Here is a 14,511-nt window from a genome sequence, read left to right as displayed (position 1 = left end):
AAATTTATCCCAACTTCAAATCAAACTTTCAATATACAAGCTGTCCAAACTAGTCAACTATAACAGATCTGTCCCCAATGTTGCATTATAAATTCATGCATATGTAAAATAGCTCAAACTTGCTGCATGCAAAATTCTTACACCAGAAAAAGTTGATTTATAGTGTGCAAAGCTGATTAAGTTCAGGTTCAAGACTGTGCACTGCAAATAACAAATCGCTTATTTCTATGCTGCACAGAGACTAGTTTACATCTCAAGTTGTTACTTGCATAAGTCTTGGCTCATTAAAGCTCCTTTTATTCACTACCTTCAAAACTGGAAAGTAATAAACCAAGATTTAGATTAAAAATTGTATTGCAAACATCCACTAAAAAAATTACAGGCACACACCACTCAAAACAGAAGTCAAATATTCTGATTTCTCCTTTTCATGGCAATATTTCCACTCAACTTGAAATTGGGAAATTCAATGCATTAGCAAGAAAATTTCATAAACTAATGTCAATGCAGAGTACAGCTGCCATAAGATTCAACTTTAAGACTTTTGGGTTTAAAACTTTTGGAAAGTCAAGATGCTTACAATTAATTTGCGGACTTACAAAACATTATTAGTATTCAATCTGGAAATACTGGCCCATTTCAGATGGAACTGCCAATTTAAAAGATTACCTCTTAAAAGTTTGTGTGCAGATTTGAGTCAACATGTAATGCTCCCATCTATTTAGATAGGACAAATATTTTTGGAGAAAAAATACACATTAGATTATGGCACCAATGAAAGGCACCACAAATGACGAGTCACAGGATTGTAACACCAGCAAGCAGTTAACCTTTTCAAAAAAAGACAACAAGCTGTAGTCCATTAGGAACTTGTAGAGAATACACGTGGTCTAAGGCTTTTGATCGGGCTAAAGGAATTTTATTGTTACTCGATTGGACTGTTACAAACATCATTCCCTGGTTATTTCCTGGTCCAGTGTTTTTTTTTTGTTCTAAAAGCAGCCCTGGGCAACGACAGAGTAGCAAAATGAAAAGTGAATGTGAAGTGAGGAGTGCAAAGGAGATTAGATCATTAAAAAGATATCAGTTGCAGAAATCACACACAATTAGTTGCACTTTCAAATGCATCAACTCATGCCCATTGTAATAAAAGCTGCCAGCCTTGAACAACTGATACCTGGAACCAAACTGCACACTAGATAAATCAACATCATCTTCCTCCTCATTTTCCTCCTCATCACTGCTGTCCTCCGGAAAATCAGAAAGAGCGAAGAGAAGAAGGGAAAAGGGATTGCTGTGTATACTACCAAAGTGAAGATCAATAGGTTTAGAATAAAAAGGACACTAAATCAAAACAAGACATTTTAATGAATTGGTTTACTCTGGCTCATTTTACTTATTATGCACGTAAATAAATGCACATAAACAATGGACTTCTCCAACACAATTTAACAAGTGGATTTTCACTACCAACTGATCCTGATCTAGACTTTGAAATACTCTCTGGTCAAGAAATCATAATTATCAAATAGAATTCAAATAATAAAATAGAGCAATTCAATTGATACATATTTGTATTTAAAAGTTTTATCGGTAATAATTGATTAAATACACTATTTTTAAAATTACCAAAATTCAAAAGAGAAAAGATTTGGAGAAATTCAGTTTTACCTCCCAATTCTAAGGGACCCGCCTTGAGGAGAGACCAAAGTATCCACTATAACATCTTATCCTAAGCAACATGGCAATTGGATCCCACTAAGGTTAGTTGAATTTTAAAAAACTGAAATGCTGGAAAAATGTAGAAAATAAAATCTCAAACTCATGTGAGCATTCTTCACAGTTCATACAATGAAAAGGTTTCAAGATAAAAGCAACAAAGTTAAGAAAAGTACTGAAAAAATAGATCTGCTGCAGAAAACTCAGCTCAATAGCTAATGGATCAAGATCACATCACAAACTGGGAATCTCATTCAGAAAGACAACAGCTGATTAAAAAGTTTTTTTTTTAATCACATTAATGATTCAGAGGATGTCTGAGCCACAAGGTTCATAGTTAAAATGGAGTTTAACCCCAAAACTCTCCACATTCAGCTTACCTCATTATGCTTCACAGGTGTCAAAATGCAAAATACCACTTCTCTCCACAATGCCATCCTACATTCTGATACACATGAAAAAAGGAAAAATTATCTTGCTCAGATCTGGCGAAGAAGACATTTTAAACTGAACCCAGTTTTTAAACCAAATGCACATTTCTCCTGCCCAACAGGAAATAACTGCATTTTTCCTGCCCAGTTGCTAACAGCCAGCAAATTTCAATTCCATTTTAATCCTCCTGTAGCTGATATCAATCCAAATGTAGAAGATTCCCCCCCAAAAAAAAAGTAGATTTAATGCTCATGATGTTCTCATCTTGAATTTCAGATAATCTGGTGATATTATAAAACTGTCCCTGCACTAATCCAACAAGACTAGCCAGATCACATTTTTTGTAAGCTCTCAAGCATTATATCCTATGGAAGAATGGAGTAGAAAAAGTAGCAATGAACTGAATTTTTCCAAATACAAGACCTCAACAAATGATTGCTTCCCACAGAACAACAATATATATTGTACAAGCAGAGATTCCATCCAAAGCAGCAATATGTAGTTACCTTTCAAAGATTTGAATAAAGTAACCATTTGATCAGTTGGAAGTGTTAAATCAATAAGGTACAAGCTCTATTTTAATTACTATAAATAATGAAAGCTTGTTGTTAATTTCTTAATCCCACAGCCAATGAAATTACTTAGCTAAACAAAAAATATCAGTCCAACTTCCCTTGACTGTATCCTCAGTCAGAACTCTGCAGATTCAGCACCATTAAAATTGTACCAAGCCAAATCTTTGCCTTTCCTGCACGCTGGCATCCATGGTCAACACAACTGTTTGAGGCTGTGCTCACAGTTTATGGTCAAGTCTCAAATTTCCAGAGTCACGCAAACCCCTGCAGAAACAATTCGGGCTTCTCCTCCCAAAATAGGTTTTGCTCCTATCCATGAAACCAGAGCAACCCTCCCACAGGAATCCTTCCACCCCCCCCTCCCCCTACCCCCCACCAAACAGGAATGTCATTTTCCTGCTTCAGCTGGAGGATTTCCTTTTAACTTAGGCTCATTTTTATAATCTGTTACAAATGAGTTTTTAATTTCATTACCAATTTTCAGGTGTATAGCAAAGTAATCTGGACTATAGTTGTCTTTACTCTTGGAAATTCTAACACTGACTAGAAAGATTGCAAACCATGTGAACAATAGTTTTGGAAATTTACTACTGCTTCAGTATTTAATATTGTCGCACAAATTCCAACTACTTGCCACAGTATTGCTTGTCATTTCTAAAATAGTTTTTTTTTTCAATTTTTTATTTTTCACATCATAAATCACATTAACCATGATACACACTTTTTCCTTTTCACACATATACAGTGCCATTTTCTCCCCCCCCCCTCCTCCCATCCCACCCTCCCTACCTCCCCCCTCCCGTCTATTTAAGGTACAAAATCTAGGATACATTAAACCAGTCAGACAATGTTGTCATTCAATAAAAATACACCAGAAATTCCACTGAGTCCATTCTTTTCATTTCCTTTTCCTTCCGTTAACTTAGGTAGTGATTGTCCCCAGTAGGTTTTCGCTATTGTGTTTAATGTAAGGCTCCCATATTTGTTCGAATATTTCAATATTATTTCTTAAACTATATGTTATTTTTTCTAATGGAATACATTTATTCATTTCTATATACCATTGTTGTATTTTCAAATTGTCTTCCAATTTCCAGGTTGACATAATACATTTTTTTGCTACGGCTAGAGCTATCTTAACAAATCTTTTTTGTGCATCCTCCAAATCAATTCCAAATTCTTTGTTTTTTATGTTACTTAGGAGGAAGATCTCTGGATTCTTTGGTATATTGTTTTCTGTTATTTTATTTAATATCTGATTTAGATCTTCCCAAAATTTTTCTACTTTCTCACATCTCCAGATTGCATGAATTGTTGTTCCCATTTCTTTTTTTTTTTACATCGAAAACATCTATCAGATACTGTTGAGTCCCATTTATTTAACTTTTGAGGTGTAATGTATAGCCTGTGTATCCAGTTATATTGTATCATACGTAACCTCGTATTTATTGTATTTCTCATCGTTCCAGAGCATAACTTCTCCCATGTTTCCTTTTTTATCTTTATATTTAAATCTTGTTCCCATTTTTGTTTAGTTTTACCATTTGTTTCCTCATTCTCCTTTTCTTGCAGTTTAATATACATATTTGTTATAAATCTTTTGATTATCATTGTATCTGTAATCACATATTCAAAGTTACTTCCCTCTGGCAAACTCAGACTGCTTCCTAATTTATCCTTCAAATAGGATCTCAATTGGTAATATGCCAGCACTGTATCTTGAGTTATATTGTATTTATCTTTCATTTGTTCAAAGGATAATAATCTATTTCCTGAAAAACAATTTTCTATTCTTTTAATCCCTTTTTTCTCCCATTCTCTAAAGGATTTCTAAAATAGTTCATGCTGCATTTTGTATTCGCCATAATTTTAAATTTTGCTTTTAATTTTTGCATCGTTTCTTTAATTTTGAGCAAAATAAAATGCCCCCCAAATTTATCTGCAAATCTATCCTAAAATTTCTCACACTAACCCCACCATCATCCACTTGACACCCTGTCTTATCACATATCCAACTTTTTTATGGTTTAAAAAAATTGCTTCTCAATTGAATAGTAACCATTCTCAACCTTTTTTTGGCTATGACCCTCCCCCCACATACATTCTGCTCAAAGTTTAACGGCCCCCTTCCCTGTGAAACAGCCAAATTTAATTGTTTTTTTCTGTACTCTCCAACTGACTATGTAAAAAATGTTTTATGATTTCAATTTGTGCCCCATTCCTTAAACGTGCTGTGACCCCCCCCATTGAGAATGGCTGGAATAGAGACGACAACCAAATTTATGACATATTCTTAAAAATACTTTTCACCTCATGCCCACTTTAGTATTTTTTTTTAACATTATGGAGAGTACTCAAAGCAATGATATAATTTTCATGCTTAATTGGTACAAAATTGTGCAATGCCACCATTAACTTCTACTGAAAACAATAAGGAATTGAACTAGCAATCATTTCCTCCCAAGCTTGCTACTCCTTCCTAAGGTAGCAAACCTCACAAAACAAGGAAACTCCATTTTTGGGCAGAAAAAAAAAACTACCAATGCCGGAAGCTTTTTAAAACAATGAAAAAAGCTGGAGGAGCTCTACTCAGACAGCATCCACAGCTAGAAATGATTCGTGTTTCAGGTCAGGACCCTTCATGAAAACTAAAGTGTGAAGGGGTGATCTCAATAGAGAAAGACAGCAAGGGGCAAAGAGGTCATCGAGTATTTGATAGGTGGAAGAAATGGAGACACTGGGGTGGGGAGACATCACTGAGAAGGGTGGAGGGGGGAAAGGATAGAGAAAAACAATGACAGGAGTAGGTAAACATAAGTACGTGATCATGGCTGATCTGGACTGAAGAGATAAAAATCGTGAAACTACAACCTCTCCCCTACTTATGACCAAAAAAATACAGCATGATTTTTTTAAATTATGTAAATATAAAAATTACGCTTGGTCGTACGTCCACCAGTGCTCATCAGACCATCAGACAATATCCTGGCATTGTGTACATCACAGCATCCTTCTCAGTTCTCAGGATAAAAGAATGCCGTACAAGTACAGGAGATGTGGGACAGTGGGGGACTGATAGCTGGCTGTCAGTAGACTGCAGGGCAGTAGGATCAGTGTGGGGACTGATAGCGGGCTGTCAGGAGAGCGCAGGTCAGTGGGATCTGACAGTATGGGGATTACATGCTAATATACATCCGACCCGTCATTTTGCGATCCGACTGGTGGTTAGAATTGAAACCAGACGCACATCAGGGAATGGCTGTATTTCGAAGGGGCATGGGGTGTTATTCGAAATTAATTTCTAAAAAGGATCCTAACGCAAAACACCGACTAACCATTTCCACCCATGAGCAAACTGACCTGCTGAATTCTTCCAGCTTCTCATTGTTTGGAATCTTAGTTTTGAGTTTAACACCCCCCCCCCCCCCCCCAAAAAAATTGAGGAAACAAAAAGTAAACTTTTCATACCAAAACAAATGTACTCATTAGCTTTGGCTAGAACAGCTCATTTTGGAACAAATATTCCTATGCCTGATCATTTTTAAAGGCTTAAGACAAAAGTTTTTTTTCTGTAAAACTTAATACATTTTAACACAATACCTAGAAGGCGGCTGGTTCAGTGGAGAGGAGCGATAAGTTGCTGCAGAAGTAACTGGAAACAATGGTGGGCCCATGATAGAGGATCTTTGTCTTGGAGAACTCATGTGGATTGAAGGGCTACTAGATACAGTTTGTGGGCTAGAAGTCACAGATGTGATTGGCAGTGGATTGGTACCAACATTTCTTAGCCCGGGAGAAGTTGAGAATGAGGGCGGGCAGCTCATTGTGGAAGATGGCTGTCCTGAAGAACAGACTCGAGTCAAGGATGGACTAGTAGCAATGGTGCGCTGATGTGAAGAACTGGGTGTCAATGAAACATGACTCGTGAACTTAGGCTGCTGGTTTGCACTGCCAGCAGTTGTGGAGGATTGGCTGGCTGAAAGAAATCGAGAACTTGGGCTGGATCCATACAGACTAGAACATCAAGACAAATGAGAAAGAAATGAAACAAAGAAACAGCATGAAAAAATGTCAACAAGGCTGTAGTGCTAAAATTGAATATTCACATTTATGCTTTCTTGAACATTAGCTTTCGTATACACAGTCACCATATCAACTCATTTATATTTGTAAATATTTTTTATAATTAATGTTCTTACATCAGAGAAATCAGATTCTACTTGACCTTCCATAAACTGAGCTTAATCCCACAAAACAGTGCAACACCTAATGCTTTATCTTGTCTTTATCACACTATATACCACCAATAATGGATATCACAGCCATCAATACAAATTGATTGCTTCCAAAACCCTCCCCACCTTGCTGAAGCAAATAGCTGACAGCCAGCATTGATTTAGTTTAAATAATCCTCAATATTAAATGGCAGCAGGCAAAGAGAAAAGAATGTCAACATAAAATTGAATTCTATTCATTTAAGGCAACAAGGACTCTGCAGTCATGACGAGCAATGGGTCAAATTCATCTCAAACCTCCCTCAAGTATGGTTAAACATTATACAATAACCTGAAATTTGGGAGGTCAAAATTAGAAGAGCATTTTTTTTTTTTTAAACGTAGCTTTTTAAATTACTTTGCAAATCAAGAAGAAGAAAAAATTAATCTTCAATTGTCTGTATTCACTGAATTAAACTCTAAAATACAAATTATAATTAAAAACTAATAATTAAGAAAATTTCTTTGGAAAGGTAAAATGCCAAGAGTATCTATAGAAAGATTTATATGGAAATATGAACTGGGAGGTTTGCAATTTCCTAACTTTAAGAATTATTACCAGATGGCTCAATTGAGATTTCTTACTTCTTTATTTGAAGAATCAGGAAAACCAGCATAGATCAATATCGAGATGGATAAAATAGAGAAATTAGCAAAGGAATTTATATATAAATGGGATTCAAAGTTAATAACTAGTATGAAAGAATCACGTTTGCTCAAACACTTGATTACCATTTGGAATAAGGTAAATAATTAAATTGGAATGAAAGAAAGTAAATCACCCAAGACGCCTTTGATTCAAAATAATCTTACAGCTTTTCTTATCTTCAATTGAGAGGATACTTGCGGGAAAAATTAGGTCCAGCTTGTAGTGAGTTGGAAATTCTTATTAGGAGAGGTTATACTAAGAAATTTATTTCGGCAATGTATTACAAGCAGGGAATCAAAAAGGGAGTTAGATTTAAATATTACAATTGATGAGAAAAGATGGGCAGATTGTATGACGAATACAGTTTTGTTCAATACAATTACTGACATCAATTATATTTTACATTGCATAAAATGAAATCAGATTATCAGATTAATGTTCTAAATGTGGTGAAGAAATACGAACTTTTTTTAACATTCTACTTGGTCATGTTCTAATGTCAGCACTTTGGAAAGCTCTGGAATAGATTACTAATATTGTTTTTCCACAAAATCCAGATATATTTTTATTGGGGAACATAGAAGGTACAAGACCCAAATTAAAATGATCATTTTATGAAGTGAAATTAATTGAAATAGCGTTAGCGGTGGCAAGGAAGTATATTTCAATGACTTAGAAATCAGGTGCACATTTAAGTATAGAAAGATGGAGTACAGAAATGCAAAATTGCATATCTTTGGAAAAAATTACATACTCAGTACAACTCCAATTATATGAAATTGGATTCCTTGAATCCTCAATATTCAAAACAAATCAGAAATCCTCACTTATCCAAAATTTTTTTGGAGCTGAACTGAACTCCCGGTGGCGGCAGCAGACTTTGGGCTCCCAGCATGAGTGGGCCTCAGTGGGGAAGTGTTGGTGATCGGCGGTGGCCAGCATTTTTTTGGTAAGAATTAAACATTATTTTAATGCTTTAAAAGCCTTCCCTTGTTGTTTGCTGTTTTATAAACACTGTTACAAGTGATTTGCTGTTGCGACTGGGCTGTTTTTAAAAAAAATGACAAGTTCTCTGAAAAAAATGTTAATCTGAAATAGGCCCGGTCCCAACCATTTTGGATAATCAAGCTGTAGTGTAATTTAAGAAATAAATATTCTATATCCTTACAAATTTCGAGCCTGTATATCCAAAGTTTAGAGATCTAAAAACATACTTTGGCCTCTTAAATGATGTAATAATCTTCTCAATAGTTGCTGTACAAATACTATAAGATTCCAATGTGTAAGCCTAACCTTTATGCAATCCAGAATAACATTTTTTCCTCTTTCATTTTTATTATTATACTTTTTTTGGTGGGAGGGAGTGTATGTGGAAGGGGAGGGAGGGTAAGGGAAGGGGGTAAAATTATCATGTAATTATTGTAATCTTCAATCTAATCAAATTTTGCTTTTGTAAAAATACATTACGTGGATGGAAATTTTTAAAAATATTTTAAAAAACTTAAATAACACATAATACACTTTAAAATGTGATGTGTACTTAAATAAATCACTTCAAAAAGTTTTTGAAATCTTAGCCCTGGTTGCTTTTAAACAAAATCACCATGTTGGAGAAACTCAGCAGGTCAAACGATGTACTTTATAAGCAAAGGTAAAGATACAGAACCAACGTTTTGGGCTTGAGCCCTTCATCAAGGCAAAGCCACAAACATTGGTTCTGTATCTTTATCTTTGCTCTATAAAGTACATTGTTTGACCTGCTGAGTTTCTCCGCCATTATATTTTCACTTCAATCAATGTCTGTTGACTTTCGTGTTTTATTCCTACTTGTTTTTACTTCCATTTTATTGTCAATGACTTTCTTCCACCACAATCTTCTGCCAAGACCTCAAGTTCTGGGATTCCCATTTCCTCCGTTGAGACATTGCTTCATTTCTAATTTGTTAACAAATTTAAAGTTCACCCAATATCAATATAGCTTAAGTGTCAAATTTAGTTTAGAAATACTTCCAAGTATCATATTTTATATTGTACATAGATAGTTTTGAAGGAGACAGATTGTGTAGGTCACAAACAACACCACAAAACAGATCTCATTTAAAATGCCAGAGCTTTACTCAAGCCAGATGGTTTGGACTCCGAGTGTCTTTGCAGAGACTTTGAAGAATGCCTATAGAGACTTCATGAGTACATGTTAATTGGACCTGCTGTGGAGTAATGGATTACTGTTTTGAAAGCAACAGATGAACGGACTTAGGTTTGGGTCCGGAGCCACATCTGTCTGGTTGCCGTTCACTTGACTATGAGGGTCATGTGGTTTTGCAAGTGGAGAGAGAGAGAGAGAGAGAGAGAGAGAGAGAGAGAGAGAGAGAGAGAGAGAGAGAGAAAGCAGGCCTTCTCTGAGAGAGAACACTGATTTCTGCAGTCATGGCAAGCTGGTAACTTGCTGAAACCCCATTTTGAAGATGGGTTGTGAGTTTGGAGTTCGGCATGTTGAAAACCTTTGTGGTCCATACAAGAGGAAATGGCTGGCTCGAGTGTTTCACCTGAAATAAGGGCAACATGAGGAACTCTGTGGTGACCTTCAGAAGAAGAGGTTACCATTTGGAAAACCCTGATGAGGCAGGTTTCTTTGGCACGTCACTGAAGTGGCTGATCAAACAGAATCAGTTTGTGTGTGTCCAATGAGCAACAAGTCTCTCTCTGAAACCAACAGGAACCTTGCTGAGCAGTAACCAATTACCTGTAAGCACCAGAGCTTGGTGAAAATTCATAAATGTTAAATTCTGTGCACAGGACAAGAATTGCCTGATACCAGTGAACTTGGAGGAGTGAGAAGTGAGATTGGGCTGTAAATCAAAGAACTTTTCTGAACTTAGACACATTACATATACATGCGCTTAGAATTAGATGGGGGTTAAGATAATAGTAACAAGTTAAAGTTTGATCCTGTTTTTTTTTTGTTAACAGAAAATTAAAAATGACTTTTATTTAGGTAATTATTTGTCTTGGTGAATTGCTATTGCTGCTGGGTTTTGGGGTCCTCTGGGTCTGTAACATACGTTAAAGATGCTACGAGATGAAAAATATCAAAACTGTCTTTTCGTACACATTGCATAATACATGGTATATGGTCAAAAGGCCAGCACTCATGGCAACAAATCAGCCAACTATCCTCAACATCTAAAATATGCTAAGTTTTTAAAAAATTTCTAAACAGGCATCTTAATGTTTGCTCATCTATCCCACACCTTATCAATTGCCTGATGCAGTTCCTACTGAGGTAGAAACTTTTTTTAAAAAACAAACAATTGCACAATCCACTGGCTGTCCCAGGAAGAGAATCGGCAAAGATTAATTCATTCCAAAAGTTAATCAGTCAACCTTCATTTGGTTGGATGATAATGTTGATAAACCAACACATCCAAAATGCTTAGTTCTACTCCATATATGTATTAGGTATGTACTTTCTTTTAATTATTAGATTCTATGGGCACAAATATTCTACTGGGATGATTACAGCATGTCCCAAAAAACAATCTCCAAGTAAACTGGAGTGCATAAATCCAGAAGAATCAAATTGGAGAAAACATTCAACCACTAGTTCATACAGCAGCAGTAATAATGACTGAATTCTGGGATACTTACAAAACAAGGTCAGTCAGAGAAACTAGAGACAAAAATGCAAAACCTGAAAAGTCCTAAATTGTACCAGAGGGGTAGGGGGGGGGGGGAAGAAAATCAGTAAAAATTAAAATAAAAAACCTTTTCCAAACTAAAAATATGGTTTTGTAATAATGACAATAACCCAGGTAAGTATAAAAACTATAAATTTACCATGAAGAAATTGACTTTGCTACAGATATTCAAGTGACATAGTACCTCCATGGCTTTTATTTCCAGGTCAATACACAAACACATGGATTCCTTTTAAACATACCTTGATAAAGAACTGGCACCAAAAGAACCAGGACTACAAAACATTGGGCTTGTTCCTTGACTTGACAAAGGGTTAAGCGGCAAGCTCCTATCCAGTGACCTTGCAGTAGCTGCAATAGGTTGAGAAGTGGCCGTCAAACTGGCAAATGGGTTGTCTTCTGGCACTTGAGTGGACAGCATCAGAACCTCCATCAGAATCTGGCCAATTAAGTCCTTCCAGTCTGAAAAAACTAGAAGGAGAAATTATATTAACAAAACAGAAAAGTTGGATGGACTCAGGAGGTCTCAGAGTCCAAAAAGGTGAAGATATCTGGAAGTAAAGCTCAAAAGTCTGCAGACACCATGGTTGAAGTAAAAACACAATGCTGGAGAGATTCAGCAGGTCAAACAGTGCACTTAATACAGCAACAAAAAAGATACATAACCAATGTTTCAGGTTTGAGCCCTTCATCAAGGCATGACAAAATGTGGGCAGGCGCCTAAATAAAATGGTTGGGGGTGGTGGGCAGGAGATAATAGGTGGATAAAGGAGGGAGAGCACACCAGCAGGGGAGGGGAGGGAGGAGGAGTAGGGTTGGAGAGGGAAGGGGTGGAGAGTTGGAGGGAAGTCTACAAAGGGAAGGGAGGGAGAACAGGGAGTAGCCAAGCAGAAACTAGAGGGAAATATTAAAGCTATCCGGTTAGAGAGTGTCCAGACAAAATATTAAGTGATGCTGCTCCAATTTATGGGTGGCCTTGGTGGGACAGTACACGAGGCCATGGACAGACGTGCATGGAGTAGGGTGCGGAATTGAATTGGATGGCCAATTCCGGTCACTGATGGCAGGCAGAGTGAAAGTGCTCAGCAAAATGATCTCCCAATTTGTGCCCAGTCTTTCCGATATCGAGAAGGCCACAACAGATGCAGTAGATAACTCTCACAGATATCTGTTGTTTCAGGCCCGAGCCCTTCCTCCTTCAAAGAGGAAGAATACTTCAACATACAACATTCAACTATTTCTAACCACCATTCTGTGATCATGCCAAAACAAGTCCAACATGCACTTTCAGCTGGCTAACTAGCTCATGCACCATCCACCCAATTGCAGCTCTCCAATTTTTTTTCAAGTTGGTAATTCTTTTTCAAGTCTCTTTTCTGTGAATTCCCACAAATCTAAATAAGTACATTCATTTGAGGGGGAACATGTATTCTGGACATGCTGAGGAAGACTGACAGAATTATGAATCTTGACAGTTATTCCATTAAAACAGGATACTGCCTGACATGCAGTTAATTTCTTGAACGATTTCTTTTTAAATCAAGGACATTTACAACTTTGAATCTTAGCTACAGATTGGCATGGATAAACTCTGAGACCATCTATTATTGCCATTAGTTCTCACCTTCTTTTGCACTCTGTTTAAATTCTGCGGCAAGGCCAGGCAGGAAAATCACATCCCTGTCATGTTCCTTCCAAGAGACTCGGAAAATTTTACAGATAAGCGAAAGTGCTTGCTCTTCTGACACATCTGACCCCAAAGACGGTTCCTAAAAACACAAGGTTATTACTGACTCTCTGCAATTTTCAGGTATCCACAACAGGAATGCAGGGACAGGAGTAGATTATTCATTCATTCAGAGAGATTACGGTTGAATTGTAACCCAACTTCATTTATCCATCTTTTCCTGGTTATCTTCAGTACCTTTGGTTAACAAAGATTTACCAATCACACACTTTAAATAACTCAGGCAAAATCTACACACATCTGTGGATTTACCTTATCAGTTAAGCTCCTTTTTTCCCTGCGATCACCCTCATCTACTTCCATATTTTCAATTCCAGAGTCCACATCCACTTGGGACATGCTGTTTAAAGTAAGACAAAGTGTTAACCTGTAACATTTCCTTAAAATCCACGTTTTTTTGCTTAAATAACGAAACATCACATTGTTACACATCGATACACATAAACAGAATAAAACATCAGTCAAAATAAGTCATCGTTGGCTCATCAGGAGTCAGTATCTTTCTAACCTCAATGCTGTCATTTTAGTGTTACTGCATTGTGGGCCTGCATAAACTGCAGCATTTCACTCATGGAGGTTTAATTTTACAACCCAAATTAATGTATTTGGCATTTTTTGCAGAAAATCCCATTGGTTCTTGTCTGTAAATGAGCATTCCCCATTTTGTTTCAGCAACTTAACTAATTAAATAGCAAAAATTATACTATCTCTATCCAGGCCCTCCTCATAACAGCCATTTAATCTAACATGACATTTTCAGGTTCAAATTACCACAAGATTTCAAACAAGACTAAATGCCATTAACTGTATGTAGCATTCAGCAATTGTTATTATTCAGTATTCCAATCAGGTCCATTGTTCTAACAATAACAAGGACATTGAGCATTAAAATGTGAAATTACTCATTTCTTGAATTACAATTCTGCAACATACATTTTAGGAATACAGACTTTCCTCAGCCAAGGCTTATTGTTTCCTTAAAAGCTCGAAACTGGCAACTCATGCACACATTGAGTACCTTTTTTCACAGGACACACTGTCAATATCCATACTCTGTGATCGAGAAAGATTCTGAGACTGATTTTCGAGGCTGTTTGATGGAGAACTGCTTAGTGAGCTCACCCCTTCACTACTCTGGCTTCTGTGGGCCACACCTGGGGGAGAAAAAAATAACACTCCATCACAAATCTAATGAGAGCAAGAGGGAAGCAAGGATTTTAAACATTTAAAAAAGTGTTTCTTTTCAGCTTCTGGTGGGATGCCTCAACATTGAAGAAATGTGGCAATGTTTAAGCATATCCTGCCATCTTCATCTGTAGCAGAATTTGAAATTTAAACTCCATTCAAACTAATTATGCTAAATGTGCCACTTTTATGAAATCCGTTCTGACAAGCAGTCCAAATGCAGCCATGAGAG

At 36.6% G+C, this 14,511-nt stretch overlaps 1 protein-coding gene across 5 annotated transcripts in view; it reads right to left on the bottom strand.

The window, feature by feature from the left end:
* ube4b (ubiquitination factor E4B, UFD2 homolog (S. cerevisiae)) overlaps window positions 1-14,511 on the bottom strand; it is a 69,821-nt gene that overhangs the window by 37,629 nt on the left and 17,681 nt on the right. For 3 of the 5 annotated variants that reach the window (XM_069918458.1, XM_069918459.1, XM_069918457.1), the window contains exons 3-8: window positions 14,113-14,248; window positions 13,347-13,434; window positions 12,972-13,116; window positions 11,590-11,818; window positions 6,327-6,740; window positions 1,178-1,303 (exon numbers count right to left, since the gene is read on the bottom strand). In XM_069918458.1, coding sequence (XP_069774559.1) covers window positions 1,178-1,303; window positions 6,327-6,740; window positions 11,590-11,818; window positions 12,972-13,116; window positions 13,347-13,434; window positions 14,113-14,248 — 1,138 coding nt within the window. The remainder of the gene's footprint in view (window positions 1-1,177; window positions 1,304-6,326; window positions 6,741-11,589; window positions 11,819-12,971; window positions 13,117-13,346; window positions 13,435-14,112; window positions 14,249-14,511) is intronic. The other 2 variants (XM_069918460.1, XM_069918461.1) reach the window with 2 other exon arrangements.

The sequence above is a fragment of the Narcine bancroftii genome, chromosome 2 (genome assembly GCF_036971445.1).
Source record: "Narcine bancroftii isolate sNarBan1 chromosome 2, sNarBan1.hap1, whole genome shotgun sequence".
NCBI classification, from domain to species: domain Eukaryota; kingdom Metazoa; phylum Chordata; class Chondrichthyes; order Torpediniformes; family Narcinidae; genus Narcine; species Narcine bancroftii.
The sequence above is the reverse complement of the archived record's forward strand: the minus strand, read 5'-3'. Positions and strand labels throughout refer to the sequence as shown.